We start from the raw sequence: 16,308 nt of genomic DNA, 5'->3' as shown, positions 1-16,308 counted from the left end.
CAGCTATATCATCATTAACAGCACTATGGCCAAGATGAGATGGGATCATTCAGTATTTGATTCCAAGAGACTTGAGAGTCCAAAATTAGCAGACATGGACTTCAATATTTTGAACCACTTGCATATTGCTATTATGGGAGAAAAAACTAATGCAAACTCTTTGTGGTGTCTCAGAGCAAAATCTCATTTCAAAAAGAGAAGAAAGGGAAGGAATAAAAAAGAGATTTTCATCTTAAACATTGGAGGATGGTCAACAGCCATTGAAAGTCAAAGAATGATGCAAAGTGCCCCCTCCACTCCTCAATATAAGGAGATATTCTGAAGACTTCATTCAGATTCAGGCTTCAAACTTATATATACTTATCTGGGAGTAAGCTCCACTGAATTTATGAATTTGCCTCTAGGTAAATATAGGATAGCACTGTAGTTTATGGAGAACTCTGCATTCACAGATTTTAATACAACAATAAGATGTATAAAGAATAAAAGGGCAGGTCAGAATTGGAATAGAAAACACGTAAGGTTCAGTTCTTCTCCTTCACTGAGAAGTATGCTAGACAGCATGTAAAATATAGGAATTAGGAAGTCCCTGACTAAGTTTAGAGGACTGATGTGCATCTCTGGGGGGAAAAAACCCATAAGCAGTGCTTCCCCAATGTTTTCACCCCACAGACCACTTGATAATGGCTGAGGGTCTTAGCAGACCAGTTAATGATTTTTTTGCCTATTCTAGGAATTATAATATCCTGTGCTAGATGCTGTAAGATTTTTAATTGTATTGTTCTAGACACGCTGCAGAATTGCCCGAATTAAGCTCATGGACCATTGGTGGTTCACAGACCACAGTTTGTGAACCATTTACATATTACATTGTTCTCATGCTGGAGACCACTGCCACCAATCCTTATTTCTCCTCCCAGCAGTGTCACTAGGGGGGTGCAGACCGCACCGGGTGACACCATCAGAGGGGGTGACACACAGAGCTGCCCCTAGGCACAGGGAAGTGGGGCAGTTGCCCCAGGCTCCGCACTTTGAGTTTGGAGGGCCCCGCGCTTGGTGATATAGAGAAGCTGGGCTGCGGTGGGTTTTTTTTTCTTTATTTTCAGCCCTGCAGCGGCCATCTCGCCTGCCACTTCCCTCTTGGGGAATCTCTCGCTCTTCGGCTGCAGAGCAGTTTCCCCCCCCCTCCTGCCTGGCCTGCCTGCTCATCAGCTGTGAATTTTAGGTGGGATGTTTGAATCCCCTGCCTGCTCTTGGGCTGTGTACCTGAGTGGCTTCCCAGGCAGGATGAGGGGAAAACGGCTCTGCAGCCAAAGAGCGGCTGCGGGAGATTCAAACCTCCAGTCCAGGTAAGCGCTGCCTCTGTAAACCCGCTGCATGCAGCAGGTTTACAGAGGTAGCGCCAGTGGCGTACCAAGGGGGGGTCGGGGTGCAGTCAATCAGGGGGTGCAAGATGGAGTAGGGTTACCAGGTGTCCGATTTTCCACTGGAGTTTCCGGTTTTGGGGGGGTCCCCTCCGGGTCTCCAGCTAACTTACCTTACTCTCCGGTAACTCCGGTTACTCTCTCAGCTTCAATTTTAAAAAAGCTAAGTTTTTAGGTCATCTAGTTCCTGAGATATACACCAAAACGTCAGCCCCCCCCCGCGACTGTTTAATGTTTTTTAACCGATCTGTATAGCAGCTTTTAGCCAGAGCTTGGAAAAGTTACTTTTTAAAACTACAGCTCCCATCAGCCCCAGCCAGCATGGCCACTGGATTGGGCTGATGGCAGTTATAGTTCCAAAAAATAACTTTTCCAAGCTCTGGCCTCTAATCCCACACTTTCAGGATTGTAACCAATAAGGGGAGCCAGGCTTGTGATTTGTTGACCCAGGCAGTGCTTAGGCTTCATTACAACGTCAAAATGGTGGTTTTGAGGTCTTCAGTTTGAGTAAGTAAGAATATGGGTTAAAGTATTTTTTTCTCTTGTGTGTAGCACGCAGTCAGACCCTGGGCTGTTGGAGAGGGCAGTGCTTTGAAAACCTTTCTAATATGAAAGCTTTAATCCAATACTTGCTTTTCTGGGAGTAAAGGAATGCTGATCCCATGTACCTGGAGTAAACCCCATTGAATTCATTAGGACTTACTTTTGAGTAGACATGGTTAGGATTGTGATTCACAAGTTCGGCGCTTTAAAGGCCAGGAAAGGAAAGTTCTGATTTAGTCGAGATGTTCACTAAGTGCTGAAATGCTTGTGTATTTGTTCCTGTTTCTTTTTTTGGTATTATTTCATTTATGAGTATATTTCCATATGGATTCGTCTACAACTTCTACATTATTTGGGCCGTTATTAATTATGCAAACCTAATCCATTAATGTATCTCCTGTAACGGTAAAGTTTAATGTTAAAAGTTCTTTTCCCCGACCTGGCACTAGAGCAGCCCTAGATGGTTGGCTCTAGCCAGGCTTTGAGCTTTTCACAATGCTCTTGACCAAGGCTTACTCATTGTGGGTTTTTTTTTTAAAGAAGAATGACAAAGTTGAGCTGCCCAGCAGTGCTTGAAACACTATAGCCCTGCCTCCCATTATCCTATTGTTAGTACCCCTAACCCTTGCTGACACTTCTTTTCTAAGCCAGCTTCCCTTCTTTCCAGATCTTCAACTTCTCTGGTCAAATTACTACTTCCTTTTCCTTCCCTCACCCATGGTGACACCAATGTAAATATCAATGATACCTGCACTTCCGATGTCTTTATAATTAATACTACAATCTATGCACACTTACTTAGGAGAAAGATCTACTGAACACAGTGGATCTTATTTCCTGGCAAAAAAACATATGACTGGGCCACAACTTTCTTAATCAACCCCTCCACTGGGTGCTGTGCTGCATTAGGCTTACAGCCTGGGCACCCCTCTCATAGAGTTTCCCTCCCAAAAAAGTTGTTGTGAAATAAGTCATTTAATAAATTAATAAATAAAGGGGGCAAATCTTGCTTCACTTGGGAGATAAATGCCAGGGTAACCAATAAGACCAAAATGCACTATACTGAATTTAGATTATTAGAAATTCATACCTGAATTATTAATTCACAAAGATTAGTTACAGATACTCGGCTCTTCTCATCTTCATCTAGAAGGAAAACCACTGTTGGCTGGCAGCAAGCATTCTCTTTATTGGTGCTCTCTCTCTTCCCTTCTTCAGAAAAAAGGACAGCAAGGAACTGTAAGCAGGCCACATACAAGTCAGGGTGTCTGATGGAGAACTGCACACATTCACATACTGTATCTAAAAGAACAAAAATTGGTTTTATGCTGCAGTAGTTACAGAAATAAATATACTGAGCTACGTATTAGGACATCAGTAAAAAGGGGGGGGTTAAATAAGACAACAGGTAAGAACATAAGAAGAGCCTGCTGGATCAGGCCAATGGCCCATCTAGTCCAGCATCCTGTAAAGGGAGTCATTCCATCCCCTTGATCATTTTGGTTGCTCTTTTCAGAACCTTTTCTACTTCTGCAATATACTTTCTGAGGAGAGGCGGCCAGAAGTGCACACAGTATTTCAAATGCGGCAGCACCATAGACTTATATAATGGCATTATGATACAGGCAGTTTTACTTTAAATACCTTTCCTAATGATCCCTAGCATAGAATGTGCCTTTTTTTTTTACAGTTGCCAGACACTGGGTCGACATCTTCATTGCGCTATCTGCTATGACCCCAAGGTCTAGTTTCTTGTCAGTCACTGCCAGTTCTGACTCCATGAACATATAAGTGAAATTAAGATATTTTGCTCCAATATGCATAACAACTTTAACTTGTTTACATTGAATTGCATTTGCCATTTTACCACCCATTTACTCAACGAGATAAGAGGGTGGCTTATGGTGGTTTACATAAAAATATAGACTATAATCCATATTTCAAATTAAATGTCATTTCAAAGCAAGTTCTTTGGATTGGATTCAGGTTTGTGAGGTGTGGTACTCTCCTAACTGGTTGCTTCCACAGGTGGGGGGAGAGGTGGTTTTTTGCCAATTCCTTCTCCTATCTGCCACCCCGTGCCTTCAAAAAATCTGTTCCAGAGGGCTTAGAAAAAAAGGAGGTGGAGGAGGCTAAAGGGACAATTGGTGGAAGTCACCTCCAATGTGAACCTTCACTGGATCTCGAGCCCCTCCATTTGCAGAACAATCCAACCCATGAACTCCAACAAAAGCTATTAGCAACCTGAAATCCACACCCACCCCTCAAAGAATTGTGTATCCATGTCTGTATTTCCCTACAGCAGCCTTTACTAAACTTTTGCCCTCCTGGAATTCTGGACTACAACTCCCATCAGCCCCAGCCAACAGAACTGTAATCCAGAACATCTGGAGGACACCATAATCATAAAATCATAGAGTTGGAAGGGGCATATAAGGCCACTGAGTCCAACCCCCTTGCTTAATGCAGGAATCCCAATTAAAGCATGCCCGACAGTGGCTGTCCAGTTGCCTCTTGAAGGCCTCCAGGGTTGGAGAGCCCACCACCTCCCTAGGTAATTGGTTCCATTGTCGCACTGCTCTAAAGGTTAGGAGGTTTTTCCCGATGTTCAGTTGAAATTCGGCAATTTGGAAACTATACTTCTGTTAATGCAGCCTAAAATAGCATTTGCCTTTTTTGCAGCTACATCACACTATTGGCTCATTTTCAGTTTGTTACCAATAACAGCCCCAAAATCCTTCTCACATATACTATTGCTGAGCCAAGTATCCCCAAACTTATAACTCTGCATTTGGTTTCTTTTTCCTAAGTGTAGAACTTTGCACTTATCCCTGTTGAATTTCATTCTGTTGTTTTCAGTCCAATGCTCCAGCCTATCAAGATCCCTTTGAATTTTATTTCTGGATTCCAATGTATTAGCTATCCCTCCCAAATTTGTATCATCTGTAAAACTGATAAGCATTCCCTGCACCTCCTCATCCAAGTCATTAATAAACATGTTGAAGAGCACTTGGGCCCAGGACTGAGCCCTGTGGTACCCCACTCGTTACTTCCGCCCAGTTTGAGATGGAACCTTTGAGTATGATTCTGTAGCCAAATGTGGATCCACCTGATAGTTGTTCCATCTAGCTCACATTTAGCTACCTTGCTAATCAGAATATCATGTAGCACTTTTTCAAAAGCTTTGCTGAAGTCAAGATATATTATGTCTCCAGCATTCCCACACTCTACCAGGGAGGTTACCTGATCAAAAATGAGATAAGATTAGTCTGGCAGGATTTGTTCTTGATAAATCCATGTTGGCTTCTAGTAATCACTGCATTGTTTTCAAGGTGCTTACAGATTGACCGCTTTATAATTTGCTCCAGAATTTTCCCAGGGATTGCCTGGGAGATAACTTTCTCCTACAGACTGGTCTGTAGTTCACAGTCCTCCTTTTTGCCCTTTTTGAAGATAGAGACAACATTAGCCCTCCTCTAGTCACCCAGCACTTCACCCATCCTCCAAAATTTCGCAAGGATAATAGACAATAGTTCCAAGAACTCTTCAACCAGTTCCTTCAATACTCTAGTATTCAGTTCATCGAGCCCTGGAGATTTCAACTTGTTCAAAGCGATTAGGTATTCCTTGACCATTTGCTTATCAATCTCAAGCTGCAATCCTGCGCCTTCAACTTCAGGAGAGCCATAGACCCTCTTTTGGGAGAAGACTGAGCCAAAGTAGGAATTAAGGACTTCTGCCTTTTCTTTGTCATCTGTTATCATTTTTCCATCCTCATTGAGTCGCTGTACTGCCATTTCTTTTCTCTGTCTGTTACTATGGATGTACCTGAAGAAAGCTTTTTTTCTTTCGGCTTTTGGCATTTCTCACTAACCTAGGCTCATCCTCGGCTTTAGCCTTCCTGACGTCATCCCTGCAATTCCATGCCACCTGTCTGTACTCTTCCTTTGTGGTCTGGCCTTCCACTTCCTGTATGTGTCCTTGTTTTGTTTTCAGGTCATCTCTAAGCTTTATGTGAAGTCACACTGGCTTCTTCTGCTGGCTTCCCTCTTTTTTCCTTGATGGAATTGTTTGCCATTATACCTTTAGAATTTCCTCTTCTAAAAACTCCCACCCATCCTGGACTCGTTTTCTCATTAGGGTTGTTTGCCATGGAACCTTAGTTACCATTGTTCTGAGTGTATTAAAATCGGCTTGCTTGAAATCCAGGGTACACATGGCTACCCTCAGCATAAAATCAAGAACTCAAGTATGGCATGGTCACTTTCTCTCAGAGTTCCAGTAAGTGCCACTTCTTCTACTAAGTCATCTCTATTGGTTAGAATCAAGTCAAGGATAGCCGATCCTCTAGTTGCTTCCTCCACTTTCTGTAGGAGAAAGTTATCTCCAACAGAAGTCAGAATTTCTTAGAGGGGCCATGTTTGGCAGATTTTGTCTCCCAACAGGTACCAGGGAAAGTGAAGTCCCCCATTACTACATCATGCCTCCTCGAAATATTGGCAATTTGCTTTGCAAAAGTTTCATCCTCATCTTCTCCTTGATTGGGTGGTCAGTAGTAGACTCCAATCACCATGTTCCTTTTATTCCTTGCCCCATTAATTTTAATCCAGATACTCTTGGTGGAGCTACCAAGTTCATCAGCCTGTATTTCTGTGCAGGGATATATACTTTTAACATATGATGCAACTCTGCCTCCCTTTCTATTTTTTCTGTTCTTTTTGAAGAAGTTATATCCTTCAGTCATTGTATTCTAGTCATGGGAGTCATCCCTCCAAGTTTCGGTTATAACTATTAAATTGTATTTACTCTCCTGTATTAAGAGTTCAAGTTCGTCCTGTTTGTTTCCCATACTGTGGGCATTAGTTTATGGCATGATCTGTTCCCTCAGTTCCTCTTCCTGTGCACAAGCCTTTGATAGTCATTAACACCAAGTTTATGTCTCACTCCCCCTTAGGATTCAGTTTAAAGCTCTCCTGATGAATTTCTCCATGCTGTGGCCAAACACATTCTTCCCAGTCCTTGTGAGATGCAACCCATCACTTGCCAGCAGTCAATCTTCCAGAAAGTGTAGCCCATGGTCCCAGAATCCAAATCTCTTGCATCAGCACCAACTTTGCAGCCAGTCATTCACCCAGAGTATTTTTCTTTCCTTTTCCACTCATCTTCTAAGCACCAGAAAGATGGATGAGAAAACTATTTGGGCCCTAAAGTCCTTGAGCTTCCTTCCCAGAGCTTCAAAGTCTAATGTGATTTATTCATAGCTCCACTTGGCAATATGATTAGTTCCTACATGGATGAATAGAAAGTGATATCTGTCAGTGGGCTTTATGAGTGATAGCAACTCTTCCGTCACATGTCTAATCTGTCCTCCAGGGAGGCAGCATACCTGGCGAGTCCATGGATCTTCTTGGCATATTTGGGTTTTAACCCCACACAGAAGGAGTCTCCCACCACTACTACTCTTTTCTTCTTGTCATGGGCTGTGGTTTCATTTCCTCTGCTTGACTGAGCTTCAGCCACTCAGTCGCTGTCACTTGGGGTCTCCTTTAATTCTTCCCCTGCACATTGTCCTCTAGTCTCATCCTCAAGTGCCTGGAGGTGGTTCAGTAGTTCCACTAGTTCTGGAAGTCTTCTCATTCTTCTGCTCCTGTCATCCTTTTCCACGGAGTTTCCTCCACTTTGTTGTTGCTCTCCACAACAGTCTCCTCTTCTGCTTAAACATGCTGTTGTTCTTCCACCTCTTGTAGTTCTCTTTGATATTGCTGTCCCAGCGTTCTATCTAAGTACTCTTCATCTTCTCTAATACTCTTCAGCGTGGCCACCCGCCGTTCCAGACCCCTCACTTTTTCTTCCAACAGTGCCACCAGCTTGCACTTGTTGCACGTGTACGCCATGTTGTTCTCAGGCAAGAAAACAAACATTGCACACACACTGCAGGTCACCAGCACTGGAGTGTCCTTCCCGTCCATAGCCTTTTCTCTAGTGCCTTTTCTTTCTTTCTTTCTTTCTTTCTTTCTTTCTTTCTTTCTTTCTTTCTTTCTTTCTTTCTACTTGTATTGGAATGTCCTGTCCTCCTTCAAGGTAAATAGGAGAGTCCCACTGGTATGTGGTGCACCATACAAGGGGAAAAAAAAATTTTAGTGGCCTCCTCCTTGACCTCCCCCATCAAACTGCCTCGCTTGTACCTCCTCTGGACCAGCTGACACAGCCCCATCTGTTCTGCTCAGTCAGGAGACAGGAAACAGAATGAAAACTCCCAGCACACACAGCTGCTTCTAGTTGCACTCAGCAGATATCAGGCCATGCCCCTTCAGCCATCAGCTATCAGGCCATGTCCCTTCCAACCAAGTTGCTATGGAGCTCTGCAGAGCACACAGTCAGAGCACACAGCTTCAGAGCCCTCTTTGTCTTTGTCTCTTCCTCGCTACATCTCCTCTGCCAAACTCCTGTTAGCTTTCCCCGTTCGCTCACTCTCAGAGCTGGCTCGCTTGTATCTCCTCTGGACCAGCTGACACAGCTCCCTCTGTTCTGCTCAGTTAGGTGTCAGGAAACAGAATGAAAACTTCCAGCACACACAGCTGCTCCTAGTTGCACTCAGCAGCTATCAGGCCACACCCATTCAGCCAGCAGCTATCAGGCCACATCAGGGTGGCAAAGGCTGCTCTAGAGGAAATCATGGTAACATGAAAGCAAATTACTCTGGGATAAACTTGGAAAAACATTTCTATACATTTTGGAACCAAAACAAACCAGCCAACAGTTAATACACCATGAAGAGAACCAGTGTATATGAAGTGTTCGCCTTAGACCAATGTGACCAAAGTTCCTAGCTCTTCTCAGCCATGAAGTTCACTGAGAGACCTTAGATCAGTTGCTCAGTATCTACCAAGATTCTTCTGAAGAAAAAATTGAGAGGTGGAAAGACATATGTACATTGTCCAAAGATCTTTGGAGAAAAGCTGGCATAACAATTTTGTTTCAGTTCTGGCTTCAAAGATCCTACAGGAAAAAATATGACATTGTTGCTTCCATTAGCACCACATCATTCATTCACTCATTCATTCATAAGAATACCCCACACCATTTACCTAAAAGGTTCCAGAGCAGCTTACAATAATATGTAAAACCACATCAATACTTCCCCAGTACCAGCCAATCTGAGTTTTGTAATTTGCAGGGGAGACCTTGCTTGCGGTAGCCTTGGGGAATACAGCCCTGGCTGGCTGGCTGTCACTACAACAGACAAGGCCTTCTCAGTGGTGACACCCTGTTATGGAACACCTCCATAGGGATTAGATCCCCCCCCCACTATGTTCATTCAGGTGGCAGATTAAGCCGTATTTATTCCAGAAAGCTATTGGAGCTTAACAGGCATTACACCAATTTTATAATGTATCATTATTGTAAGTTGCATTTTGTATTGTGGTTCTACTTTTGGTTTTAAAACTGTATATTTACTGTCTGCTGACCTGGAAGAGTGAGGTGGTGGTAATAATAATATAGAAACATATATATTTGTATGTTAGCAGTTGATGAAGGCGGAAGCCAAAATGTTTTGGTAGAACAATAAAAATGGACCATTGGTCTCACCTGAAGGGTGATTTTCCTATGAGGACGGACATCACAACGGGTTTTAGCTCCACCTATCGTGCGAAGGCAAGAATGTCTTTGAAGTCAAGACTAGGGGCGTCAGGCCCCTCCCACTCTCCAGTTCATTCGCAGCGAGTCTAAGGAGAGATATCTAAAAATACAAAAACAAGGCCAACAGGCCTGGCAGCAGGAAAATAACACCATAGTACCATGCATAGTAACATGACTCCAACATAGCGGTATAACAGAACTAGAAGTCTTGACTTCACTTTTAAATTTAAATATAATAGCGTAACAGTAATATAGAACACATTAGAAAATATATAGTCATCCTCCAACTGGGAGGGTTGTGATGTCCGTCCTCATAGGAAAATCACCCTTCAGGTGAGACCAATGGTCCATTTTCCCTATGAGTCCGGCCATCACAACAGGATGTACCCCAGCAGCCCAAACAGGGAGGGACCACCCACGTGTTAATCGTCATTAAGAACCTGTTGCAAAACTCGTCTGCCAAAAGAAGCGTCAGCAGAGGCATAGCGATCAATTTTATAATGCCTTATAGACGAGTGTGGGGTAGACCAGACTGCAGCCCTACAAATATCGGCAACAGGAGCATTAGTGGCAAAAGCAGCCGAAGTGGCAGCTGACCTGGTAGAATGAGCCGTTATACTAGCTGGAACTGACAGCTTCAGAGACTCATATGCTAAAGTAATACATCCCTTAATCAACGGGATAAGGTAGGATTGGAAACTTTATGCCCCATAGACCTTGGATGAAAGGATACAAACAGAGACTCAGTTCGTCGTATATCCTGGGTCCTAGACAGGTAGGTCTTGAGAGCCCTCCGGACATCCAACGAATGCCAAGCCTTCTCGAGAGGATGGGTAGGATTCGGGCAAAAGGAAGGCAAAACAATGTCCTGGTTGCAATGGAACACTGAATCAACCTTGGGACGGAAGGAAGGATCAGTTTTCAGTACAACAGAGTCCTTATGGAAGACGCAGAGATGGCGAGCGGAAGACAATGCGCCCAACTCCGAAACTCGTCTAGCAGATGTGATTGCGATCAGGAACAGGACCTTGAAGGACAGTATACGAAGAGGCACAGTCCTGATGGGTTCAAACGGAGAACGTTGCAAAGCCTGCAGAACCTTCGGCAAACTCTATGAGGGAAACCGATGGACAACAGCCGGAGAGCATAGGGCGACTCCCCTCAAAAAACGTTTGATGAACGGATGTGAGGAAATATGATCTCCAGGAGGACACTGAGAGAATGGACGACAGAGTGGACGCATGTCGACGTAGAGTGTTGGGTCGAAGTCCCATCATAAAGCCGCTATGGAGAAATTGGAGCACCTGATGCACAGTGGCCTGGGATGGATCATGGTGGTGGGACTGGCACCACTTGGAGAAAGCCACCCAGGTATGTTGATAAATACGGGTGGTAGATGGTCTTCTCGAGGCCAAAATAATATCAATCACAGCGTCAGACAGTCCAGCTGACCTCAAATGTCCCCGTTCAAACGCCACGCTGTTAGATTGAACCAAGTAGGGTCCTGGTGCAGTACCGGACCCTGGGATAGAAGGTCTGGCCTTACTGGAAGTGTCCAAGGATCCATCATTGACATTGCCAGAAGATCTGAAAACCACGGTCGGCGTGGCCAAAATGGTGCTATCAGAACCAGCTGTGCCCTTTCGGTTCGTGCCTTCCTCAAGGTTTTGGCTAACAATGGTATGGGAGGAAAGGCGTACAATAGACCATCTGGCCACGGTGTTGTCAGAGCATCCACTGCTTCTGCTGTTGAGTCCAGGTATCGGGCAAAGTACCTGGGAAGCTGGCAATTGCGACTGGAGGCAAACAGGTCGACTGATAGGGCGCCGAACCGACACTGGAGACGATGGAAAATGGCTGGATGAAGTTTCCATTCTCCCGGAAAGACCTGTTGTCTGCTGAGCCAGTCTGCTGTCACATTCCAAATCCCTCTGAGGTGCTCTGCTTTCAGGGATTGTAGATGTTGTTCTGCCCAGACAAAGATGAGGGAGGCTAAGTCCTGCAGAGGACGAGACCTGGTGCCCCCCTGTCTGTTCAAATGTGATTTTACACACGTGTTGTCTGTTCGAATGAGCACATGATGCAAAGGGAACAGAGACTGAAAATGACATAGAGCTAAGTGGACAGCCTTTAGTTCCAGCCAGTTGATGCTTTGGAATTGTTCCGTGTTGGACCAAACCCCCTGAACGTACTGGGAGTTGCAGTGGGCTCCCCAACCTATGAGGCTGGCATCTGTGGTTACAACGGTTCTGCGGGGTTCTCTGAACGACGTGCCCTTGGAGAGGTGTTGAACCTTGGTCCACCAGCGGAAGGAGAGGCGCAGTGCGGGGCTCAAGCGAACTTTGCGATGGTTGGAGCTGGCAATGTCTTTTTGAAAAGGCAACAGAATCCATTGAAGGGGCCGAGTGTGGGCTCGAGCCCATGGCACAATGTGGATTGTAGATATAAACATCCCGAGCGCTCTGGCGAGAAGCATGACGTCTGCGGATGTTTGTTGCATCAGGGACCTTGCGATGCTTGTGATGGCAGTGATGCGATCTGGAGCCAAGAAGACCATTGCCTGCAGGGTGTCCAACATTGCCCCTAGATGTAGTAGGCGTTGGGTTGGTTGGAGATGGCTTTTGTCGAAGGTGACAAGCCAGCCGTAGGCCTGCAAAACATTGAGGGTGATCATTAAGTGATGATGAGCCAGTTCCTCCGACTTGGCCCGTATTAGCAAATCATCCAGATATGGGTAGATATGAACCCCTTGGGTCCGGAGGTAAGCCACTAGGATGAGTAGCACCTTGGTAAACACTCTTGGAGCAGAGGAGAGGCCGAATGGCATCGCTCTATATTGAAAATGCTGGTGGCCAAAAGCAAACCGAAGAAACTTTCTGTGGGCTATGCAAATGGGCACATGGAGATACGCTTCCTTAAGGTCGATAGAAGCCAGGAAGTCTCCTTCATGCAGACTCTCCGTAATGGAGTGGAGTGATTCCATTTTGAACCTGCGATATGTTACAAAACGGTTGACAAACTTGAGGTCCAATACCGCCCTCCATGATAAATCTCGTTTTGGCACAGCAAATAGGAGGGAGTACACCCCTTCCGACCTCTCAGTTGTGGGAACTGGCTCTATCGCCGCTATGTCCAAGAGGTGGTGTATAGCTGTCTGCATAATGTTGTGGCTGGCTGGTGCCCTTGGGCAAGGAGACGGGTGGAATCTGTCTGATGGGGTTGCCCAGAACTCTATGTTATAACCATAACTGAAAAGGTCCCTGATCCAGGAGACCTTAGTAAGGCGCAGCCATCGACCTCCAAAATTAAGTAATCTGCCACCTATGGGGAGGGCGTTAAGACTACTTGCGTAGGCGAGGGCCTGCCTTATATGAGGACGATGAGTTGCCCCTGCGCCCTTGGTACTGACCTCTGCCCTGGAAGCGTCGGTTCCAGGAGCCCCTGAATGCGTTGGGGTCATAGGGTCTGAAGTCGCGGCCTCGTCCTCCTGGCTGCGTTCCTCGAAAGGGCTGGTTAGAACGGAAGGAAGGGAATCGCCTGAAAAGCCTGTGGTCGCTGTTCTTGACTGTGGCCAGAACCGGTTTGTGGGCGTCTTTTGGATCAACCAGCACTGCCTTTAGAGCTTCCTCGCCGAAGAGTAGAGATCCGAAGTAAGGAGCCCTGGACAGATTCAATCTGGCCGCTGAATCAGCTTGCCAGTGGCGAAGCCAGAGGGTGCGACGAGCGACTATTTGAGCCGTCATGGCTCGTGCCCCTAATTGAGTGGCATCCAAAGTGGCATCGGCCACAAAAGCTGCTGTCTTACGCAATTTCAATAGTGCTCTTCTGAGGGTGACAGGATCAGGGTTAGCATCCTCTAGAAGGTCATCCAGCCACATCATAGATGCTCTGGAGAAGATGGAGGCTGAAGCGGAGGCACGCATGGCTAGGGCAGTGGCCTCGTGATTCTTGTGGAGGGCGAAGTCTATTTGTCGCTCAGTAGTGTCTTTTAGGTGGGATTCCCCTTCCCTGGGCAATCGTGAAACGAGGCGAGCGATTGGTTCATCTATGCCAGGGACATCTAACTTGGTGGCAAAGTCCGGGGCTAGGGCGTAAAGTCTGTCAGCCAGGTTCTTGAAGCGTCGAGCTTTGAGTGGATGGGCCCATTCTTCAGAGGCTAATTTGGTAATTAGGTCCGGCACCGGGATGTAGTGTTCAGTAGGTGCAGGGGATTTGAGGACCTTGGCCCCTTTGATAGCTGGGGCGGGCGAAGTTGAAGGCGCAGTCTGGAGACCAAGGGTATTAACTACCCTGCGTGCTAGCGGCTGATAGTCTGAGGTATTAAACAAGCGATACGATGTATCCTCCTCATGATCTGAATAGTCGCTCCAGTCGTCTCCTTCAACATGGTCAGTGAAAGTTGACTCCTGCGCATACGAGGCTTCATCCGTACATCTGCCTCTGGCTACATCAAAGGGATCTGGTGAACCGGAAGAATGAGCTTCATGGCACGCACGTTGGTCCATGTTAAGTGGAGGTATGGCAGGAACTTGTGGTAGTGACTGCATTTGGGTGAAAAATGCCAGCATGGCTTGAAGTTGGGAGAGGAAATCAGGAGACAGCTGCAGATCGGATGTGGCAGATGTATGTGTCTGAGGAACTATTGGAACAGATGTTTGGGGCGGTAAAACGGAGGAAGGTTCGTTAGGCGAACACAGGGGAAAGCCAACAAACTCTTCCTCGTCAGAGGCAGCAGCAGGGGAATGGAGAATATCGCTTATGTGTGCCTGTGCTGTGGTTGGCACAGAGACATAACGTGGGCGCTTTGGTTTACTATGGCTGGAAAGATGTTTTGTCTTAGCCAGTGCTTTGGTATGTCTGGTCTTAGCCGTGTTAGGATGTTGTGGCTTGGCTGATTGTGGCATGCCTGGCTGATCTGGCACCATATGGGTTGATGGCGACATGCCTGGCTGTTCTGCCATCTTATATTAACTTGGGTGCAGTACACTGCCACGGAGGGGGCAGAATGTAAAGACCCGAACTGGCACAGCGTACTACCACGGAGGGGGTAGAATACACTGGCAGATGGCAAATTGCACTGCCACAGAGGGGGCAGAATGCACTGAGGTATTAATATTACATTAATATAGGCTGTTTTAGAGTTGGTACACTCAGATTAGTGCTGTAGGCTGGGTTTCAGGTTTGGTTCACGACCTCAGAGGGGGCAGGACCAATATAAATCAGATTTAGTACAAATCAGCCACTAAGAGTAAAGCTCCAGCCTTGATAATACAATCCAGCCACTAGGATTAAAGCTCCAGCCTTGATAATACAATCCAGCCACTAGGATTAAAGCTCCAGCCTTGATAATATAATCCAGCCACTAGGATTACAGCCACAGTAAAATTGTGTGTAAATCAGCCCTGTGTAAGTCTGTCTGCAGCACGTATACAACACACATACGGATAGATAGCCTGCAAGGTAGGTATCCGATGGTTAATAAGGGTAACAAAAAAGGCGGGAAATTTGAATTCTAAAAATGGCGCCTGGAAAAAAGAGCGGGAAAAAAAGATCCAAAAATGGCGGAGGAAGAAGAAGCAATGGCGGTCATCTGGTAACGAACTGGGGGAATGGCTGCCCAGCACAGTCTCGCAGGGGGAGGCGCGGGGTCGTTAGCCGCACTAGCGGCTCTAAAAAACCCCAACAAGAAGATTGCCTAGAGAAGCCTGTGTCGGAAGAGGTAGCAGAAGGCAAGCCGCTGTCGCCGCCGAGTGAAGAGCTCTCCGCGGCGAAATCAAAGCTCTCTGTGGCGAAAATCAAAGCTCTCCGCGGTGAAAATTAAATTCACGGAGAGAGAGGGAGAAAGGGAGCCGTAGCACCAGGCTGCGGTGAGGTAGTACCCCGGCAGGCTAAAGATGGGTGGCGGGGGAAAAACAAAAAAGAGAGCAGGAAGTCGCAGCCGCAAGCTCCCGCAGGGGAGAGAACCGCAGCAGTGGTCTCTCCAAGAGCTCCTCAGAGCGCTGCTTGGGACCGCGCGGCACAGGAAAAAATAGAGCCACGAGCTCCCGATGGATGCAACAGAGCCAGGGGAGAAAGCTCAAAAGCAGCCGAAAAACGAAGAGAACCGCAGCCGCGGTCTCTGTGGGAACCCTCAAATAAGCCTCAAACAAGTAAGGGAAAAAAGAAGCTTAAAGAAAAGCTCAAAATTGGCCAAAAAACATAGATAACCGCAGCCGCGGTCTCTGTGGGGAACTTCAAACTTAAATGGGAAGTTAAACACAGACAGGGAAAGGAAGGACTTGAAGACAAATAAACAGACAAATACGCAAAACTTAGCTAAACGCTTCTTGCTACGCTATAGATCCAATCTTGTTCGTATGAAGGCAAGAATGAACTGGAGAGTGGGAGGGGCCTGACGCCCCTAGTCTTGACTTCAAAGACATTCTTGCCTTCGCACGATAGGTGGAGCTAAAACCCGTTGTGATGGCCGGACTCATAGGGAAAACCTCTGTTTTGTTAATCACAATTACGTGTGTATATATACACGTATATGCTGGTTTATATATAAACCAGTATAAAGCCATCACAAATCAGAAAATCTAGCAACATCAAAATAAATAAAAAGTATGCTCAAATAGGATGTGTTCACATTCAAAAATACAGAGAACTGAACCTCTTGGAGTAAAAGGGAACTATTACTGAGGATGTCCAGTTATGCATA

At 46.0% G+C, this 16,308-nt stretch overlaps 1 protein-coding gene across 4 annotated transcripts in view; it reads right to left on the bottom strand.

Annotated features, from left to right (window-relative positions):
* Positions 1-16,308, bottom strand: part of RTTN (rotatin) — a 202,479-nt gene that overhangs the window by 57,067 nt on the left and 129,104 nt on the right. For 3 of the 4 annotated variants that reach the window (XM_061594628.1, XM_061594647.1, XM_061594639.1), the window contains exon 40: positions 3,058-3,269. In XM_061594628.1, the coding sequence (XP_061450612.1) occupies positions 3,058-3,269 (212 nt within the window). Of the gene's footprint in view, positions 1-3,057; positions 3,270-14,094; positions 14,150-16,308 lie in introns of those variants that run through there. The other variant, XM_061594655.1, reaches the window with a different exon arrangement.

The sequence above is a fragment of the Rhineura floridana genome, chromosome 1 (assembly GCF_030035675.1).
Source record: "Rhineura floridana isolate rRhiFlo1 chromosome 1, rRhiFlo1.hap2, whole genome shotgun sequence".
NCBI classification, from domain to species: Eukaryota; Metazoa; Chordata; class Lepidosauria; order Squamata; family Rhineuridae; genus Rhineura; species Rhineura floridana.
This window is presented reverse-complemented; position numbering and strand designations above follow the sequence as displayed.